At 36.3% G+C, this 19,250-nt stretch overlaps 1 protein-coding gene across 2 annotated transcripts in view; it reads left to right on the top strand.

Annotated features, from left to right (window-relative positions):
• Positions 1-19,250, top strand: part of SLC41A2 (solute carrier family 41 member 2) — a 48,208-nt gene that overhangs the window by 20,376 nt on the left and 8,582 nt on the right. Inside the window, exons 6-10 of one of the 2 annotated variants that reach the window (XM_086610292.1) lie at positions 2,306-2,453; positions 3,019-3,098; positions 16,342-16,473; positions 17,196-17,201; positions 17,435-17,580. In XM_086610292.1, the coding sequence (XP_086466418.1) occupies positions 2,306-2,453; positions 3,019-3,098; positions 16,342-16,473; positions 17,196-17,201; positions 17,435-17,580 (512 nt within the window). Of the gene's footprint in view, positions 1-2,305; positions 2,454-3,018; positions 3,099-16,341; positions 16,474-17,195; positions 17,202-17,431; positions 17,581-19,250 lie in introns of both variants that reach the window. The other variant, XM_009985474.2, reaches the window with a different exon arrangement.

A 19,250-nucleotide genomic window follows, 5' to 3' on the forward strand; every position in this document is an offset into this window, starting at 1 on the left:
TTTTTTGTCCTCTCCAGAAGAAAGGAATTATATGATATACTTTACTTATTTTTAATGTTCTTTTGTAATTCTAGGACTGCATTCTTGGACTAGCTGTCCAAGCTTGGAGACTGGTGCAGATAGCTAAATACTCTCCCTTTTTTCATGAACACATTCCAACAAGTTCTTTAGTTGTTAGTGGGATTGAAAAAAAAATTGTTGTAAAAGGCGTACATTTTTTGAACTTTAATTTCCTTTTCTGTGTCGGTAGAAGTACTGTAATAAAGAGTATAGTGGGCTAATTGTTAACGTGCAAGTGAAAGAATTAAAAAAAAGTAGTGATTAATTAGGGTGCTGCTCACTGTTGCATCTGTATTTTGCTGTTCAATGTTTGTTTGTAACAGAGGATCTTTGCTGAGCAGACGCTGCCTTTTAATAAAATTGTCAATGTCTTCAAAAATATGGCAAAGACTTGGAACTTATTTTGTGCCCTTTTGTGTTTTACTAAATATTCTACATTAGAGCTATTCTCTCCTTCTGACCTTTAAATCAGTTATTGGGCATCTGATACATGCCAATGCCTCACCTTGGTTCCCTATGAGAGGAACAGAGAGGGAGAAAGAAAAAGTAGCAGGGATACAGTATGGTGTATATCTTGAAGGGGAAAAAAAAAAGAGAAGGGAGGAAAAAAGAGGAGAAAAGGAGACAAGTTTCAAAATTTTAAATAGACAGATGTAGAATAAATGATGGCTTTCCATGTGACCAGTTTTAGTGCACACAGGGACCTTTCTTCATTGCACGTGGAGGGAAGGATCCATTTACCTGGGCAGTAAGTAGTTTCAGAACTTTACATCAGTACATTTTTGTCTTTTTTATTAGGTTTGATAAAAAAAAACTATATCAAATAAAGGCATCAATCATGTTATGTTTGTACTCTTTTGAGTAAGAACTCTTTACATTAGGCCCACCTCCACAGAAAGAGGAGAAAGGAGGAAAAAAAGACACCACAAAGGAAGAAGAAGATAATATACTATAGAATGGTTAGATAAGGAAAGGAAAAAAGTTATTTCTCTTTTGGACTTTGTCTCATTCTCATTCTAATAGCTTTCTACTTTTAGCTTGCCCAGTGAAAGGTATCTTACTATCTTTTCTGCTGGCTCTGCTGCAGAGGTTGTTCCCAATTAATGCAGAAGGATAGTAACTTCTAAAAACTCGACAGCAATTCTTCCAGGAGTAATTTTAGCTCCACCAAGATAACATCAAAGTAGTAATTGCTTGAATTTGCAGCCTTTGTAATAAACCACAATACATGGATAAGAATGCTTTTTAATATACTAAATATTCTTCTTTGGTAAAGTGTTTGTGTGTTCTACATTAGCTACTTCAACCTGTTAATTTAAGATATATTTTGCATTAAGACTTGTCCAAATTCTGAATGTTTAGACAAAATGTATTCAATATTAAATATATGACCACATTTCTTGTAAAACTAAATATATGTAAAAGTAGAATGTTTGTATAGTTTTTGTCCCTATATATTTACCATTAGAATAAATTTTCCATTTTTTTTAACAGTATTTACCTTACTGTTGAATTAGGAAGTCTTGGATCACTGTAATAGCTTCTGTGTGGATGGGATTATAAAGTAATCTGAAAAAAATAGTATTCTTTCTATGGAGGCAGCTGTTTGCATTATAAATTTGGCTTTATGATGATACTCACTGGTGTTTGCAGTTGTGTTCCTATGAAATATGATGTAATTCTGATGGATAGGTGCAAGAAGCAGAATTGTGACTGAATTTTCAGACTCAGACTGGTTATAAAGCAACTGAGCTACAGATATATGTGCCTCACTATTACACATTGTGCTTGCCTTATTTTAGATATGCTATTTCTGGGAAGATTACCATATTATCTGTGCTTTGTAAAAAAGGAGGTGTACATATGCTATGAATTTCTGTATAAACAAAATGCATTTTCAGTATATTCAGTTTCCTTTTTTTTTTGTAGCTATGTTGCAAAATAACATTTCGTATTCCACATTTTTATCATAAAGCATCATACAAAAATCCTCTTCAAAATTCCTTCTTTGTGCAGATAGTTCTATCCTTGAGAAGATGGGAGACAGTGATCGCAGATGGCACATGTTAACCATATTGTTTAGTGCTGTAGTTGAAACTTTAGGAACAGTAGTGATAAAGCGTATTAAAATTCCTCAATTGCATGATGTAGATCATAATTTATTTTAGAGTTCTAAATTAGGGAAAAAACATATAAGACTGTCTTGAAAATAAAATAATTTTTTTTCCCTGTATTATTATTTTAGAGACATATTACTATATATCTCCCTTGGTTGGTGCCTTTTTTTTGGTTCTGACTCCGATGGGGATTGTCATAGCTGCCAAACACCCAGCTACCAGAACTGTTCTCCATTCAGGATGGGAGCCTGTTATAACTGCCATGGTTATAAGCAGGTAAGTCTATTTGTCTTGCTTCATCTTGATAGTCATCCTGTGTCTCTATATCTCTTATTTAACACCTGATTGTACTTAAAAGAAACGTTTAAGGAGCCTCTAGAATGTAGAGTGTGAATAAACTTTAATCTTCCTAAAATGAGGAAGTTACAAAGTTGAGTCACAGGTGGGAATGAGTGAGGGAGCCAGCAGTGGTCTGTGGCAACAACTGAGCAGAAGCGTGCCATATCAAATGGAGGAAATGGTGAGCTATTAATCTCCTGCAGTTTCCAATCAAGATTATACACTGGTCTAAGAGGTTATTTAATCCAAAGAAAGTTATGAGTCTTAAAATTGGAGTGATTGGCTGAAATTCTATGGGCTTTGTTATACAAGAAGTCGATTTTAATATATAAATAACTACAGCGATGTTAGTTTGAGCTGAGATAATGAGGTGGGGAGAAAGATGAATTGAGAAGAAAATTGCGGCTTGAAGATGTTCTGAGACAGATTGCTAAAGAAAGTTTTAAAATACTAATTAATGCACTTACTTGCCTTGTTCTAAATATTGTAATTTGTCTTTCAGTATTGGTGGCCTTATTCTGGACACAACTGTATCTGATCCTAATTTGGTTGGAATTGTTGTTTATACCCCAGTAATTAATGGTAAGACTCAGAACAGGATATTGTGCTACTATATATCAATTAATATACCTTGATTTGAGAAAAGCCCTATTACAGTAGATTTCTGTTCTGCTAATTAGAATCTGCTATATTAATTTTAAGCTTTGATTTTTATGTCAATGGTTGTTTATTTAAACACATAAGGAATGCTTCCTAATCTTACTTGCTACAACCATTAAAACATGATAGAGAATGTGAAAAGTAAGTATGCATTAAGAAACAGAAAGTGTAAATATTTTAGTATATTCAAATATTAAATGATTAAATATTATATTGAAATGGTTATGGCTGAGGAAAATGTAGATAAAATTTTATTTAAAAATATTTTCTTATGAATATCCAAGGACAAATTTTCAAAATAGTAATTTACTATTTACGTGTAAGGTACATAGAGATCAGAATTAACAGGAATGCTACAGGCAAGTAAATAGATTTCTCTAGAAGAATGCGTGATTTTTTTTCCCACGCTTGGTATGCACTTTCCAGGAGTCTAAGAATGTATTTGTGAAAATTTAGTGCTTGAATTAACTCTTCTATCATCTAAGGATAACAACAAGGCAAACTTGTTTTATAAGAACAGTGAATATTTTATTAGACTGATGCAGGTTGAAAATGCATACTTTTGAGGTGTTTTTTTTTTCCCCACAGTATCACAGGGTTGATACAAATTTAGTTTGCAATAATGTAATCACCAAATCTGTTCTCACTGTGTTGCTGCCTAGCTGTTCTTTTCCCATTTTGTATTTCTCTGTTTGATTTCTTCCATTATTTTGCAATTTTATGTCTTGTTGATTTTTAAACAATTTCTCCAATTATCAAGCTGATTCTGACTTCTAATTTTTGGCTTACAAAGTGCTTTTGACTTAACTTAGCCTTTGCAAATTCCATGTGGGTATATTCTACTATGTTTTCTAAGCTAGCAATTAAATGAATTATAACCACTTGTTTTCCACTTTGATAATAAAATGTTAATATGGACACTGAGTTTTAGTTTTGAACCACATTGCCCTGATATAATTAATTTTCCAGAGGTCGCTAACGGAAATGTAGCATGGGATAGCACCAAAACATTTTGCTAAGCTTTGCTATAATTCAGAGTTAATATCTATTGCTGTGCCCATTAGGCAAGCTGTTCAGTTAGAGGAGGAAATTGTATTGTTTTGACGAAAGCGTGTTCTTGGCAGATTCATGTTAGCACTTGTTTTACAGCTTTCATATCTTCTGGATGCTTATAAGTAGTCTTTTTAATAATTGGTTTTAATGCTTATGTAGGAATGGAAATTTCACTGGTATACAGATTCCCTGGATCATCTTTTTTGGCCCTTTTAAAAGATATATTTTCTGCTTTCCCCATCACAACCCTCTGGTATTCTCTAACCTCCAATTTAATCTGTTTGCAGAAATGATCAGTGATAATTCACGGATTGTTCATCTAGCTCTCTAAGGATGCACTAAATTTAGTTTACCCTCAGGCCCTACAGACTTAATACGTATCAGTTTGTGATCAGACATCACCATTTTTATGAAGGCAGTACACAAAAGGAACTGAGTATTTCAATCTTCCATAGAGCATATTGCTTCTTTCCCATTAAGGTCCTATATTTCCTTTCTTCTTGCTTTTAATATGAAGCATATTTGTTGTTGCAATTTGTGTTCCTTGCTAACCGTAAATTCATTTTTACACTTTAGCTTTTATGCTTCCTTGCCTGTGCCTTGTCTTTATCTTAATTCAAAATAGCAAGTACTTGCATCTACCTTTTCTGTGTTTCCATTTTGATTTCCGCATATCTAAAGAGCCGAGCAGACATGTTGATCTTCACCTTTTTTATGCTTTACATCTGAAACTTTTCTTATAGAAGTCCTTTTTAGTAACCCCCTAGATTTGCTTCCTAAGAGAAGAGAATTATTTTTTTCTTTTTAGGCAGGCATACCCAAACCAGTAGTCCTGCTTTCCTAGATGACATCTCTTGATTACAAAAGCCAACAACTGTCTAGTGATTTTTTCTTACTGTTTCCACATAGGCTTCTATTTCTGCTCCAGTACAGTACTAGAATTCTGCTGGATTTTCTCTATAGACTCCCTTATTCTCTATAGACTAACATCTTTTAGACTTGCTACCTACAATGGATACAGGTCTCATGGATACAAGCCTTTCTCAAGGCCTCATGTTCCTACCAGATGTTGCAATGATGATGGTCTTTTACCCTGTAGCAGTTATGGACTGCTTTTGCAAGCGGAACTATGCATCCTGTCCAAGGTCATTTTCTTTCACAGAAATTGGCTGTGAAACCTGGATTGCCTGCATGTTTACATTTTACCTTTTTAACATTTTTGTTTAGTGATTGGACTTAAGTAAATAATTTTAATTGCTAAGAATGACAGCTTACTATGAACATGCCTCTAGAGAAAAGGATAAAGGTACCACTTTGTTTCTTATTTTCTCTCATAAGTTTATCAACAGAATTAAGGCAACGTGCATACATTCTTTTGAACTATCTTTAGAGAAAAATAACTAACAAAAAGCTGCATGTAGCCCTGGATAGTTAGCTGACCGGTCAAAAGATCCTTGAAGAATTAGGTAGGTGGAAGAGAGGGAAAGCTGATGCTATTGGAGCAGGCAGGGAGAGAAAAGAGTCCAAGAAGACAGGGACAGAAAGAGGCATACTTGTAACTGTGGCAGTCCCACAGTGGTCCTGCAGTGATGATTCCTGCAATGATTATGCCACTCCCAATCAAAATTTTGCTTTTTCATAAGAAGTTTTGTATTTCTAGACTGTTCTTAGCCTTTGGCATCTGCCCCCTGGCCTACTGCACAATGCCTGAGAATGTTCTTTTCCAAGCCATGCCAGATGCCTTACTCTGTTGGTTCATCTGGGTTTTTCATGCTTAGCTCCTTTTTTCTTGTTATGTGTAAAGCAGTCTTTGCCCAGCTCTCAAAGTTTAAGCTATTTCAGTGACTAGTAATGGACCATCAGTGATTTTTTTTTATAGTCCTGTGTCCATGTTTTCAAGACCTTAGCTATTATCCCAAACATAAACTCTGCATTGTGACAAGAGAAACCTGATACCAAGCTCCGTTTTTGAGTTCTTAACAAGCTCACAACAAGCCTAATAGGCCAAGACTAGAGTCTTGCAATGCCAGCAGAAGGTAAAGTTAGCGTAAGGCCTGTGATCTTTTACTAGCAACGGCAATACTGCTTTTGCAGTGCTACTGGGTGACCACAGAAGCACTAAGGAATCTGTTTTTCCATCATCTACAAAACAGCAGCGAGGAGTAGTTTAAGTGTTGTATGTACATGTGCTAACCCCCTCAACTCTCAGACTTCTCAGGATAGAGGTGTTTCTATTGGAAAATATGGAGGAAATGTGTTCTGTATAGAGGATGCAAAGTGTGCCTGTTTTATGGTACACCTCCTGGAAAAGGAAATTGTAGGTAGGTGATTCTTTTGGTTGCTGTTAGGTTAACCTCTCCTGGGTTTCATAATTCTGCTGGCACCTTTTGATATTGCTGGTCAGTATAGTGTAGTAAACTGGAGTTCGGGAAATCTTTCAGTTAAAAAAGTACATCTGTTGACACTCATTTACTGACATAGAAGGTGTGCTGGACCATTTAGCAGATGGCTTTTTAAATATTACTGTTGCAGAAAGCTTCCTCTACCAGTGCTTTCTTGACCTTGGAATTCTCATTGTAAGCCTAAGTAGCAAAAGGAGCTGACGGTTTTCCCCTTAAAACACTTTTCAGATGCCTTTTCTTCTCTCTTGCCTTAAAGTTTGTTGCTCCTATGGCACAGAAAACCTGAAAGAAACCAGGGAAACCTGAAAGATTGTCACCTATTGGGATTGTGTCCAGCCAAAATTTGAAGACAGTGTATTTGTCCAGGATTTCAAGCTGTCACTGTTTTTTTCAGTGCCCATTGCCATATCTCGAAATCCTGAACAGTATTCACTGCACAGTTGTCAGGTGTTCGGTTTCCTGTGTGCACCATTAAGTAGCTTTCAACCTGGTCCTGTCGAGGTGACTTGCATATTCTTAGATGTGAGACAAATTACTTTCATCACATTCATTACAGTGTGGAGCCATAAATCTTTTGGTTTAAGAAATATTGGTCTGGAATTTGAGCAACCTCGAAGGTTCCTACCCCTGTTAACAATAACTGCAAATATTTGTCAAGAATGTTAAAATAGTTCTTAAGCAGACAGGCATTTATAGTCAGCTTTACTGCTGGTGGCCAGAAGTATTTCACAACCGCTTTTCCATTTTTCCCGTTAAACACATTTCTTGAGATGAATAATGATTTTAATTCTATGGTTGGTTGGGTTAAATTGTAACTCTGCTTTTTGAAAATAAATTATTTTGTGGTTTCAGCCATTGCGCTACTTACAAACTATTTGAGGTTTAGATGTCTGTGTTTGATGTACTGAACTTCTGAATAAAATAACTAAGCTCAAGTGTGGCTGTGTTTCAGCTTAGATACTCAAGTTGATCTTTATGTTTTCTAATGGATGAGATAGTTAAAATTTGCAAATCCTCTTATAGCATCATGGCATGTTGGATTTGGCTCAGGAACCGCAATTTGCAAGTAGCCTAGTTCCTTTTATGCAGAAAAAAGATAATGCCTTAAACAATTATATGCTTCTGAATATGCAGCTGCAATGGACTAAGGTGCAGTTACAGATAGAGCCGCTTTCCTCTCCATTTTCATTGTATGGTTAAACAAAACATTTTGAGATATCTTCTAAATGTTTGCATTTCAGGAGTTACAGCATAATAACAAACGCACAAACATTCATAATAACAAACCTTAGCCCATTTTTATGCATTTCGTAGAATAGAGATTCTGCAAATTAATTCTGAAAACATCTGAAAATCAGAAATGCTTTGCAGGCATAAACGCTTTGCAGGCATTTTTCCACATAAAGTGGAAAAATTTGTCTTTACAGATGGTTTGAAGCAATAGACTCATAAAACTGTTGTAGCATTTCTTGCTCTCTGACTGTACATATTGTAGGATTATTTTGCTATCTGGAGGAAATAAATGCAGATCAAGGAATATGAGAAAATCTAACACAGAACTTACTGAATGTCTGTTGTCTGGGAGATGAAAGTTAAGCTTCCATAGTATATTCCCCAAACTATGCCTTTTTAATATATCAGTAGGATAAAATGAATGACAAGCTTTCAGGTTTTTCAGAGAGCTTTTGCTGTAAATTGTGTGCTTTGGAAATCTGGAAAGAAAATACCCAGAAACTATTCCTCCTCAAAAAAGAAAATGCATTTTTTAATAACTTTGTGTATTTTAATCTCTTATAGTTGTACTCTCAGCTTTCACACAATAGGGAAGCGCTTTGATTAGAAGATAACCATTGTCTCAGACAGTTGAGCAGCTGAAATTTGCTTCTGTAAATTACAAAGGAAATCATTAGTGTATCTGTATGGTGGTAAAGCAATTTGACTGGGTAGCAAATTAATTTTTCTGCATCCTGAATTGGAAAGAATGTGATAGTCTCAGAAGGCACCAATACTGTGTGAGAACTTTATAATTCAGTCTTTACTTTCACATGAAAAAGGAGGAGGATTTTCACTCTGGATATTTAATTCCGATGCATTATTGGATGATAATTTTGCTACTTTTTATTTGCTAGCTTGTACATGTAAATCTGCATATTCTATGCTATTAGAGATGTGTATTCTTTCTTTTATGTCTTACTTGTAAATTTTTACAAGATGTCAGTAATTATTAGTTTTCATGTCAAGATTGTATCCAGTATATTTTTATTTTTTGACAACTATGGAACAATTTTTACTTAAGTGTAAGAAAGAATTTATTTATAAGCCAAATGAAACAAATTACTCCATTTTAAAATGTAGTAGTTTACACATATAATGTCTCAATGACTTATCTTAAATAACATCCCTAGAGGAAAAGCTAGTAATTTCCAACTGTTTCCCTCTGAACATTTTTAAGTATTAAAAAATATGCTACAAAGTGCAAATGATGATAGAAGAAATATGAATGAAAAAGCAACATTAAAAAGTACCTAGTTAAGCTAGGCTTCTACTCGAAGTATTTCACTTGCATAAAATGTGATTTTTTAAAGTTAGTGATAGAGAGGTCCAGGCAAAAATTGATCTTGAACTTTCTGAAAGATAATCTGATTATTCAAAAATTTAGTTTTTGGTCACTATTGTAACAGGGATTCTTTTCCTTTTCTTTTCATTATATTTTTTGTAATATAAATGACATCAAAGAGCAAGTTGTTGTTGAACTTGAGAAAGAGTAATTAGCACAAGTGACTGTTTTGGACTATGTATTGCACAAAGGAGCGCACAAAAATGAGAATGTTCTTGCCTTCTCTTGATAGAGCTGCAAGAAAAATAAGTTTGGGAATTTTTGTTGACCTAATTCTTCCCTTATGTGAGTAGTAATTAATTATTGTCCCATTGCACAAGCTATATTGTAGATCCTTGGGAACAACATGATATTCTGTTGCTGGTTAATCTGTCTCCATAAAACTGGATTGCTAAAAATTTTTGATCTCAGTGAATTGATATGCATATGGTTTGCCATTCCTACACAATTATTTGTGTGCCTCATCATGGAACTGTTCTTTATAGTCTCATGAACAGTTATGGCACTGATCATTAAAGCTGAGTATGTAAGCTTTATCTTGTGGTATTGGTGCTTTCATAGGAGGAAGAATGAGATGAGGACCTACAGGAGAGGAAGTGACTTTATAAATAAGATAGTTGAATACTGCTTTGGAAAATTACCTACCATACAATTCTCCCCTAGTGCTAAGCAAGTACCTTAAACCAGATTTTTTACTAATTAGTAATACTGTAATTCTCTTTTTCTGGAATCCCTGATTAGAGATTTTGGATCTGACTCACACAAATACTAAATATTTATTGGTACAAATGAAATAGTTGACAAGTCTGCTTTAAATACTAATACATATTGGGAAAAAAAAGGCTTAAATATTTCACATTGGATATCCAAAACTGAAAAACTCTCTTTGCAGAGAGTACAAAAATGTCACTTCACAGATATGTTTTAAATATAAATGCATTAATGTTTGTAAAGCACTCAGTTTTATGGTGACAAGCACCACTGAAAAACAGAAAGGAAACAAGTCTCTATTCAGTCCAAGCTTTGAATAGTGCATATTAAATAAGACAATTAGGTAGTCATATGCTAAGGATAAAGCAAATTATCAAAATGATGTTTAGTTAGGCAATACTTTGTGGCATTGTATGTATTAGACATCTGAGAGGGAGAATAGTAGACGTATTATTCGACTGCATCATGATTTATACCAGTTCTACCCATGGAGCATTTACAGATAGATTTGAGGGCTGCACCTACTATGAACTTTGGCTTTGGAATGCCTTGATTCTGGGTGCCTGGCCTTCTGCAGATAAACTGAAACTCTGAGCAAGTGGCTCCCAACAGTGTCTGAAAGACAGTGAGCTACCTTGGAAAATCTCAGGAAGGCAAGTACCTGTCTGCTCAAGATGCAAAATTTAGTCATTTTCTAAGGTTAGGTGGATACATCTGTTCTTCAAAAGGAATAAGTAAGTAGCGCTTGCTCTGCTCATTTGAAATATAGCTGAAATAGAGTTGGGAGGAAGAGGTGGATTTATTTGCTTTTTAATAAAATTACATAATCTTTTAGGATGGAAGAGACCTTTTGAGATCTAGTCCAACCTCGTTTGAACAGGGTCCACTAGAGCAGGTTGTTCAGTACTGTGTCCAGTAAGGTTTTGAATATCTCCACAGATGGAAACTCCACAAACTCTCTGGGCAACCTGTTCCAGTGTTTGACCCCCTTCACCATAAAAAAAAGTGGATTTTTTTATGCAGATGAAATATCTTGTGTTTTGATTTTTTCTCATTGCCTCTTGTCCTGTCAGTGGTACTACTGAGAAGAGCTTGGCTCCCTTGTCTTCATCCGTCCCCTCACGTATTTATCTACATTGATTAGGTCTCCCTGAGCCTTCTCTTCTACAAGCTCAACAGCCACAGCACTCAGCCTCTCCTCATATAAAAGATGCTACAGTCCCTTTGGCCTTGTGTTGGACTCACTCCAGTAAGTCCGTTTCTTGTACTGGATAGCTCAGAAATGGACATGGTACTCCAGATGTGGCCTCACCAGCGCGGAGTACTGAAGAAGCATCACTTCTCTTGGCCTGCTGGTGATGCTTTTCCTAATGTAGCCTAGGATGCTGTGGGGCTTCTTTGCCATTAAGGTGGATTGCAGGGTCATGGTCAACTTCTTGTCCTCCAGGACCCCTGGGTCCTTCTCTGCAGAGCTGCTTTCCAGATGGTCGACTCTCAGCCTGTACTGATGCATGGAGTTATTCCTACCCAAATGCAGGAGTCTGAGTTTCCTCTTGTTGAACTTCATGTGATTCCTCTCAAGCCAATTCTCCAGCCTATCCAGTACTCTCTGAATTGCAGTACAACCCTGTGGTTTATCAGCCGCTTCTCCTAGTTTTCCCTGGAAAATGTTACCCTGTTTATCAAAACATGCAGAATAAGATCTGAGGAAAAATAGCAGCCCAATGTGTTACTAGAGCATTGGGTGGTCTCAGACTGGTCTACATCAGCAACACCTATCCAGCTTCCTTTAACTTCTGGGTTTTTACCTGTAGTAAGGGTTATGAGAAACAGATTTGAAATATTATTTAAGATGCATTTATGTAAAGTACTTTTTATGTGGTTTTCAGAATAGCATGGTTACTTTTATTATTAGAAAAAAGTCATTTTTCCAGGTAACGATTAATAGAATCATGCCCGTAGGCCTGTTTGCAAATACATGACATGGTTTTGGCTCTACTTTGAATATAGATTTCTGTGCTTGTTAGACAAAACAGAATTCTGATAACAATTTTGAGAAGTACTTATTCTTGCTTAGCTCTTAACTGGCTGGATAAAATGATGAGGTTTTCAATTTTCTTATAATGTTGTAAGTCAGCATGATATCCTTCACGCTTTATCAGACAATGTCTCTTCTTCTTATTGACAAAGTAGCACTCCTAGTGAAGTGAAACACATCTGCTGTTCTGAGAGGAATGCAGTTGCAGGATTTTACTTTTGAAAGAAATTATTTTCCTCTATGTTGGAGTTCTCATGAGAATTAAAATAAGGTAACAAAGTTAGTCTTTATTATAAAGTATTTGCTATGATGACTGCAATACTATTTTCCAGGAAAAAAAAAAATCTGACTTACACGTTCATAGAAACAGTCATCATATATGTCTACAGAGATTTTCATAATACGAGCAGCTACTGAGTACATGACCATTTGAAGCATTCAGAAGATGCTGAGAAGCTGTCAATTTTGTATATTGACATCTAGTCAACCTACGCAGTTTTATCTGTTTTCTGCTTCTTGCAGGGATCTGATTAATCTAATACTGCTGAGATAACTTCACATGCACAGCAACTTCTGTTACAAAACAATCTGAATTTCTCTGTACATATTGAAGTGATTCATTCAATGTGAGCACACAGCTTTATAGAAGGCATTCTATGACCAGCAGAATAATGAAACCTGATTTTGTGCTGATTTGTATCCTGACTTTTTCGAGCGCCAGATAGCCTTTTCAACCCTCAGTGTTCCCTGTGGCCTCGTGTCCCAGCAATAGTCGCTGCTCACAACATTCTCTCCATTCTCCCTCTGCTTTCCACATCACTGTTCCTCTTGTGTCACTGAAATAGTGGCTGAGCAAGAGGCATCGTGCGTAGCTCCAAGCTAGGTGCTGACTGGCCAGCTGGCCTGCTTATGGTGTTAACTATACAGCTCATATTACTGACGTTGTCTCACTGAGGGCACGGGTTTGAATCTTTCTCTTTTTTTACCTAGCCACTCTTTCCTTTTTCTCAGTTTGTTTAACCTTACTTGGAGGTAGTTAGTATCTCTATCCTTGTGTCAGATGTGCTTGAAGTTGACCCAAAGCTTCAAAAATAATCAGAAGGAAGAATGGGTAGATGAATGGGCAGAACTAAAAGACAGTGTGACTGCTGCTGTCCATCTGCACACATTGTTGACCAGTTGAGACTGAGCAGAATGTATGGATTCTAGAAGCTTTTTACACTTCAGTACACCTGCGTACCTTCTGTAAGTTAAAAATATACCACTGATATTACATTATTGAGACTCAGACCAAATGAAATTTAAAATAATTTTGCTTAGCATATTAATATTGCATTTCCAGTTAGCTAAAACAGATTATATGTGTTCAACTTAGCTGTAATTAAAATAGAAAAAACAACGTTACACCTCTTGAAATCACACTCCACTCTGGCTGTTTTGGCTAGCACGTCAGCTTCCTTTGCAAAGCAGATATCACCTCCTTTTACCAGTGTCCCATGGCTGGCCAGTTTGTTTTAGAATCACTTTTAATACTTTTCAATCATTTTTCTTGTTCTCTACATGCACAATAGGGCTTGGGGTATACTTTCTCTAAACAATGGTTATAAAAGTAAAAAGATTTTTGATTAATATCTACCCATCAAAGGACTGACAACCAATCTCATAACTTCTTTCATAGACTTGTCAATGTCTCTATAGTCCAGACAGGATTTTTATTGCTACTTCAAATAGGCAAATTTCCATTTTCCATATTTCTTTTCTCTCACTCACTTTCCCGTGTTATTACTTAGGGAAAGAGGTCCGGATCATCTATCATATTTCTGATTTGTCTGAATTTGTTGAAGCAGATAATTATCAGTCACAAGAGGAAATTGCATACATCCTAGGAAATACTTGAATTCTGGGGGGGTTTTGTGCCAACATGGTTTATGGTTGCATTGCTACAAACCTCAAAGCATATATTGAAAAACAGCCCTACTTACTTCTGTCTTTTCTTTCTTCTCATAGTGGTATAATAGATACAGATAGTGAGAGAAGAGTTTGCTAATTTTTTCTTTTAATGTTGTTTTGAATATATCAGTTATTGCAGTTGTTAGCCTGCTTGTAATTATCCAGATTGCTTTTATCTCCTCTTTTTTAAGCAGAAACTTTCATATTTTCTAGTCATATGGCACCATCCCCAGCTTTGTAGCTTTATTAAGAAGCAGTTTTACATAACAGCTTTTTCATAATTCAGTCACAGAAATTATCTGATCCCCATCCAAATGTAGTGCATTGATCCTTAGTTTTATTACTGCTTTCCTTTCCATACCTTATTCTTATTTGTCAGAAGTCTCAAAATTATTGTTCTCAATCAAAAGATAGACTTTGGACCCTACTTAGGTTGATTTTAATCTGTTTAAACCCCTTTTGTAGTTTATATAAATCCCTTATTTTACTTCTGATTCTGTAGTTTGTCCAAAAAAAGCTACTGTTATTTTAATTTTCTTTGCGAAGGCTGACTCAACCTTTTGGTAGTTCACATTTTGTTCTTATATCTCCTGACTGGGAAGATGTAGGTAAGTTTCATGAACAGTCCTTTCTGCCAACTCCATGACTTTTTCTACCTTATTTCCTGATTTCTGTTTGAAGCCTTTTGCTTAAAAGTCCTAGTCCCTTGTTAGGCTCTGCCGTTAATTGCTTTTAAGCAGCAGTGAGATGGGAAATCTTTGAGTTCTCAATACTCGACATTTGTCCTAACTACTACATAGTCCTCAAAAGAATTTGGCAAGTAGCATCTTCTGGTGACCGCTAATATTTTTTCTGCAGCCAAACAAAGTCCTAAGCATCAAATAAACAAATTAGTTCAACTACAGAAAACAAGGACTTTCTCATTCTGAAGTGGGGGCAAGATCTGCATTGCATCTGCCTAATCATATCTTCTCAGAGATGTACGTAAAGTATCTGAGAAAAAAAAAGCATATGGTTGATATGCACGTAGACAACTCTAATAGGAGAATTTTATTCTAGCCCCGCTGCATTCTGCCCCAGGGCCCTTTCAGCAAGGCTGCTCCCCAGCCACACAGATCCCAGCCTGTACTGGGCTTTTGGTTATGTTGTCCCAGGTGCAAGACTGCACTTGTCTTTGTTCAGCTTCATACTGTTCTTGCTAGCCCACTCTTCCAGCCTGTCCAGGTCTCTCTGTAAGATGACTCTCCTTTCTGACACGTCCACCTCACGACTCAGTTTAGTGTCATCAGCACACTTGGTGAGGGTGCTTTCAATCCCATCATCCAGGTAATTTTTGAAGATGTTGAACAGTGTGGGGCCCAGTATCAATCCCTGGGGGACCTCACTTGTGACAGGCTGCCAACCCAAGTAAAAATCATTCGTCACCACCCTCTGAGCATGACGTGTTAGCCAATTTCCTACCCATCTCACAAACTACACATCCAGTTTGTAACTTGCCAGCTTGTCTAGGAGGTAACTGTGGGAAACTGTCAAATGCTTTGCTGAAGATGGGTGTGATGTTTGCCCTCTTCCAGTTGTCAGAGTTATCCCCTGATCTCTATGACTTTTCAAAGATTATAGACACTGGCCTTGTAACAATGCCAGCCACTTCTCCTCACGTGCTAGGGTGGTTTGTTTCATAGAAATCTTTTTTCTAATGGGAAGTATATCAACAGTTGTCACAGAGAAGGTATAATCTCCGTCACTACAATTCTTCTAAAAATTGGTTATTTAGACACTTGTCTTGTCCTTTCAAGCTGAATTATGAATGGCAGAAGATTGTAGTTAATCCTGCTCTGTAGTGAAGGGCGATGGATACATTAGCTCTTGAAGTCTTTTCCAGCCCTATGATTCTGCGTGTGAAATCTGCATTTATGCTTGTGGTAGTGAGTGCATCTGCTTTGCATTATTTATACTTGCCAGCAATACTGACCTATGAAGGTAATCCAGCAGTGGCACAACTACGTCATACTTCTATTGTTCCAAGAGGGATTTCCAAAGAAGAGGGAGCAACAAAAGGGAGCTTCACCTATGAGAAAGCATCAGATCAAACCTTTTGGAGGAATCCGTTGCACTTACAAATTAAAACTGATCTCCAAATATCCAAATTTCCAATTTGGATATTCCAAATATCAGTGATACACCAAATTGTAGCCCAAGTTTTTTGACGTACTTTAGTGCTTGTTATTAGCCCTGCCTATAATTTATATACATTCTAAAGATGTTTCTCTTTTTGATTTTTGTATGTAGGGGACTGTGGTAAACATAGAGGAAGTTGGTAAATTTGTAAAAACACGGCCTGCTAGAGGAAAAAAGCAGTTGAAAATTTACCACTTGTTCCCTTTTGTATTTCAGGTATTGGTGGTAATCTAGTAGCTATTCAAGCTAGCAGAATTTCTACCTACCTCCATTTGCATAGCACTCCTGGAGAGCTACCAGAAGAAGCCAAGGGTTGCTATTATCCATGCAGAACTTATTGTGGTACAGGTATGTATTGTTCAGTTAATTGTTAAAACTACTGTCTCGTGTCTCCTCTTTTCCCCCATATGCCAGACTGTACCACCAGTGAGAAATGGCAACAAATTGAACTGTTGTATGCAGTTCAAAGGCAGCAGAGGCTTGGCAGTTTCCTTTGCCTGCAGCTGCTTGCCTCTGAGAATCACAGGGAACTCCATGCAGGAGATGATGCGTAGAGAGGATCACAGTAACCCTGGCAAGGGTGGAAGATAGGAACTGATGAGGCAGGACACTATGATACTCACTCAGAAGGATTTCAACCTTCATCTTTCCTTAGCTTGGTTACCTGCTCCTAACCTGTGTCAAATATTTAACTCCAGAAGTTCAAACCAATCTCTTGTTAGGACCAAACTTTATATTTAGCTTTATTACTAACCCAAGTCCCTGCTTTCCCATTTGCTCTTTTCTTTCTAGATTCTTGCTTCACAGCTTATTCCTCCGCTATATTGCCTACTTTCCTAATAATGTAGTAACTGTGATGAAATGCGATGTGTCAACAGCATGTATTACACTTTCATATTTATGAAATGAATTGGAAAAGGTGAGAAAATGGGATTACTTTTTAGAAATGAAAGGTACTTTTGAGGATGTCTTGAATATGGTGTCCAAAACATCCTCCTTCCTAGGAAGGCTTTAGGAGGTCACTGCAGCTCCAAAAAAGTAGAAGGTATTGCATGAGTACAGAATGAAAGCAGATAGTTTGCACTTTCTTCTGGAAGGACCCTGCTAAACTTTTCTGACAGACACTAGGGGTGGCCTTTTTTCCCCATGTGAAAATCCTCATGGAGTCTTTTAGCAGAAAATAATGCCTGCTGTTCCACAATAGTCAATACTGTGGAATTCCAAGACTGATTTTTATATTAAAGTTAATGAAAATCTGATATAGTACTTGAAGAGTTTAACTGAATTTTGGATTTTTTTGTTGTAGGAGTAAATAACAAATCAGCCCAAGTTCTGCTGCTTTTGGTGATTCCTGGACACCTGATTTTCTTGTACACTATCCACTTAATGAAAAGCGGCCACACTTCCTTAACTCCTATCTTTATAGCAGTATATTTGTTTGCAGCTCTGCTACAGGTAAGAACAAGTACAACTTGAAAACGCTTGTATAAAATCAAGGTTTTGAAGAAAATCATGTTTTATCTGACTTTTGAAATCTTGTGAATAGTACAAGAAGATATGGGTTAATACAGGCTTTCAGCACAGTTTTGAAGTAACAGATTATCTCCACATGTATACAGTTTACACAGGTGTATCTGTATTGTGAGTGCTTTTCAGAAGACACATGACTGCATTATTTCCCAGTCATGCATCTTGCATTTTCTCTTTCACATGTTTCTTCAACCATTGCATCTAAAACCCCCATCATTTTAATCAACTAGAGGGGAGATGGAGAGAAGGAAAAGCAGCATTTATGAATAATAAATAAACCAAGGAAAACTCTCGAAGAAATCTCCTAAAGTGGTTCACATTACTGTTTCAGTTAACATAGTCAAAAAAACAGTAGATGAGAATGTTATGGCTTGCTTCGTGCATTCTTAGTATTGAAACAAGTCTGACAGCGAAGAAACCGTACAAGAAATTGTAATTGCAGTAATTGTCAAACATTGTTACATTATTTTGTCTGGACTTACCTAGTTCATACCCAGCAAGGGCAGTTCTTGAAAGATACCTTTTGAAATAGCAGTGTCTTAAGGTGAAATAATTTCACTTAGAGAAATCAGTAATACAAAATGAAATGTTTTTATTAAATCCACAGCCAATTTTTAGCTAAAAGCTGTCTGAAATTACAATAATGTTTCATTGTACCTTAAATATACATACTGCTTCTAAAAATGTGACTAATATAGTTTTAAATGCAAACAGTTACATTATCACCAGCCAATCCTTAATAAAAATTATAATTTTTAATGTTCTGAATTGTGTTTCTGTGTTTATCTCACTGCTATTTCAATAAAGATAGGTTTCGAAAACTGTTACTATTTTGATTACATATGAGAAGTCTAGACTTTTTTGGTAGAATATAACTTCTCACTTTTGCAAGTGAGAACATCATACTAAAAGTTATAAACTTACTTTTCCTTTTCCTCTTACATAATATTCCTGGTTTCCAGTCTTATCACTTGATTTATAATGTGTTTTCCTGAGGAAATTATGCTATTCCTTCACTCTATCCATTCTGTCTGTCCTTTCTAATAAATTTTGAACCTTTTGGCTCATTTCAGTCAAGTTTTTCTAAGTCTCGACTCTCTCAGTGATGCTAAGTTCCTATAAGCCTAACAAAAACAGATTGGAGAAAGAGTTCCTGTTACTGCCTCTGCTGCAGTGTGATTTCAGCCATTATTAGACTTCAGAGATTTCACATGGGAATCAACCTGAATTCGTAAATCCATATGAAATCCATAAAGTCGTCCTGCTCACAGAATTGCAATCACAATATGTTCAGGGAAACAGACCTTTTCTTCAGCAGCAAAGAATGGGGTAAGATGTGAGAAATGCAGAAACTCAGCTGAAAACCATTAGGGCAGGACTTTAAGGTCACACTGTAGTTCAGAGCCAGCATTGGCACATATGCACATGTAAAGGTAATTTTTATAAATTCAAAGTCTGATTAAAGTGTTCAGTTTTGCAGTCATGCATCTCCATTGCAGTCCATAACGCCACACCTGATTTTCCTGATTTTTCACCTATAAAGTAGACATAAAGCTTTTTTCTTTTTTCCTTGCTCCCTTTTACAGATGATTTTT

The sequence above is a fragment of the Tauraco erythrolophus genome, chromosome 4, assembly GCF_009769465.1.
Source record: "Tauraco erythrolophus isolate bTauEry1 chromosome 4, bTauEry1.pri, whole genome shotgun sequence".
NCBI classification, from domain to species: domain Eukaryota; kingdom Metazoa; phylum Chordata; class Aves; order Musophagiformes; family Musophagidae; genus Tauraco; species Tauraco erythrolophus.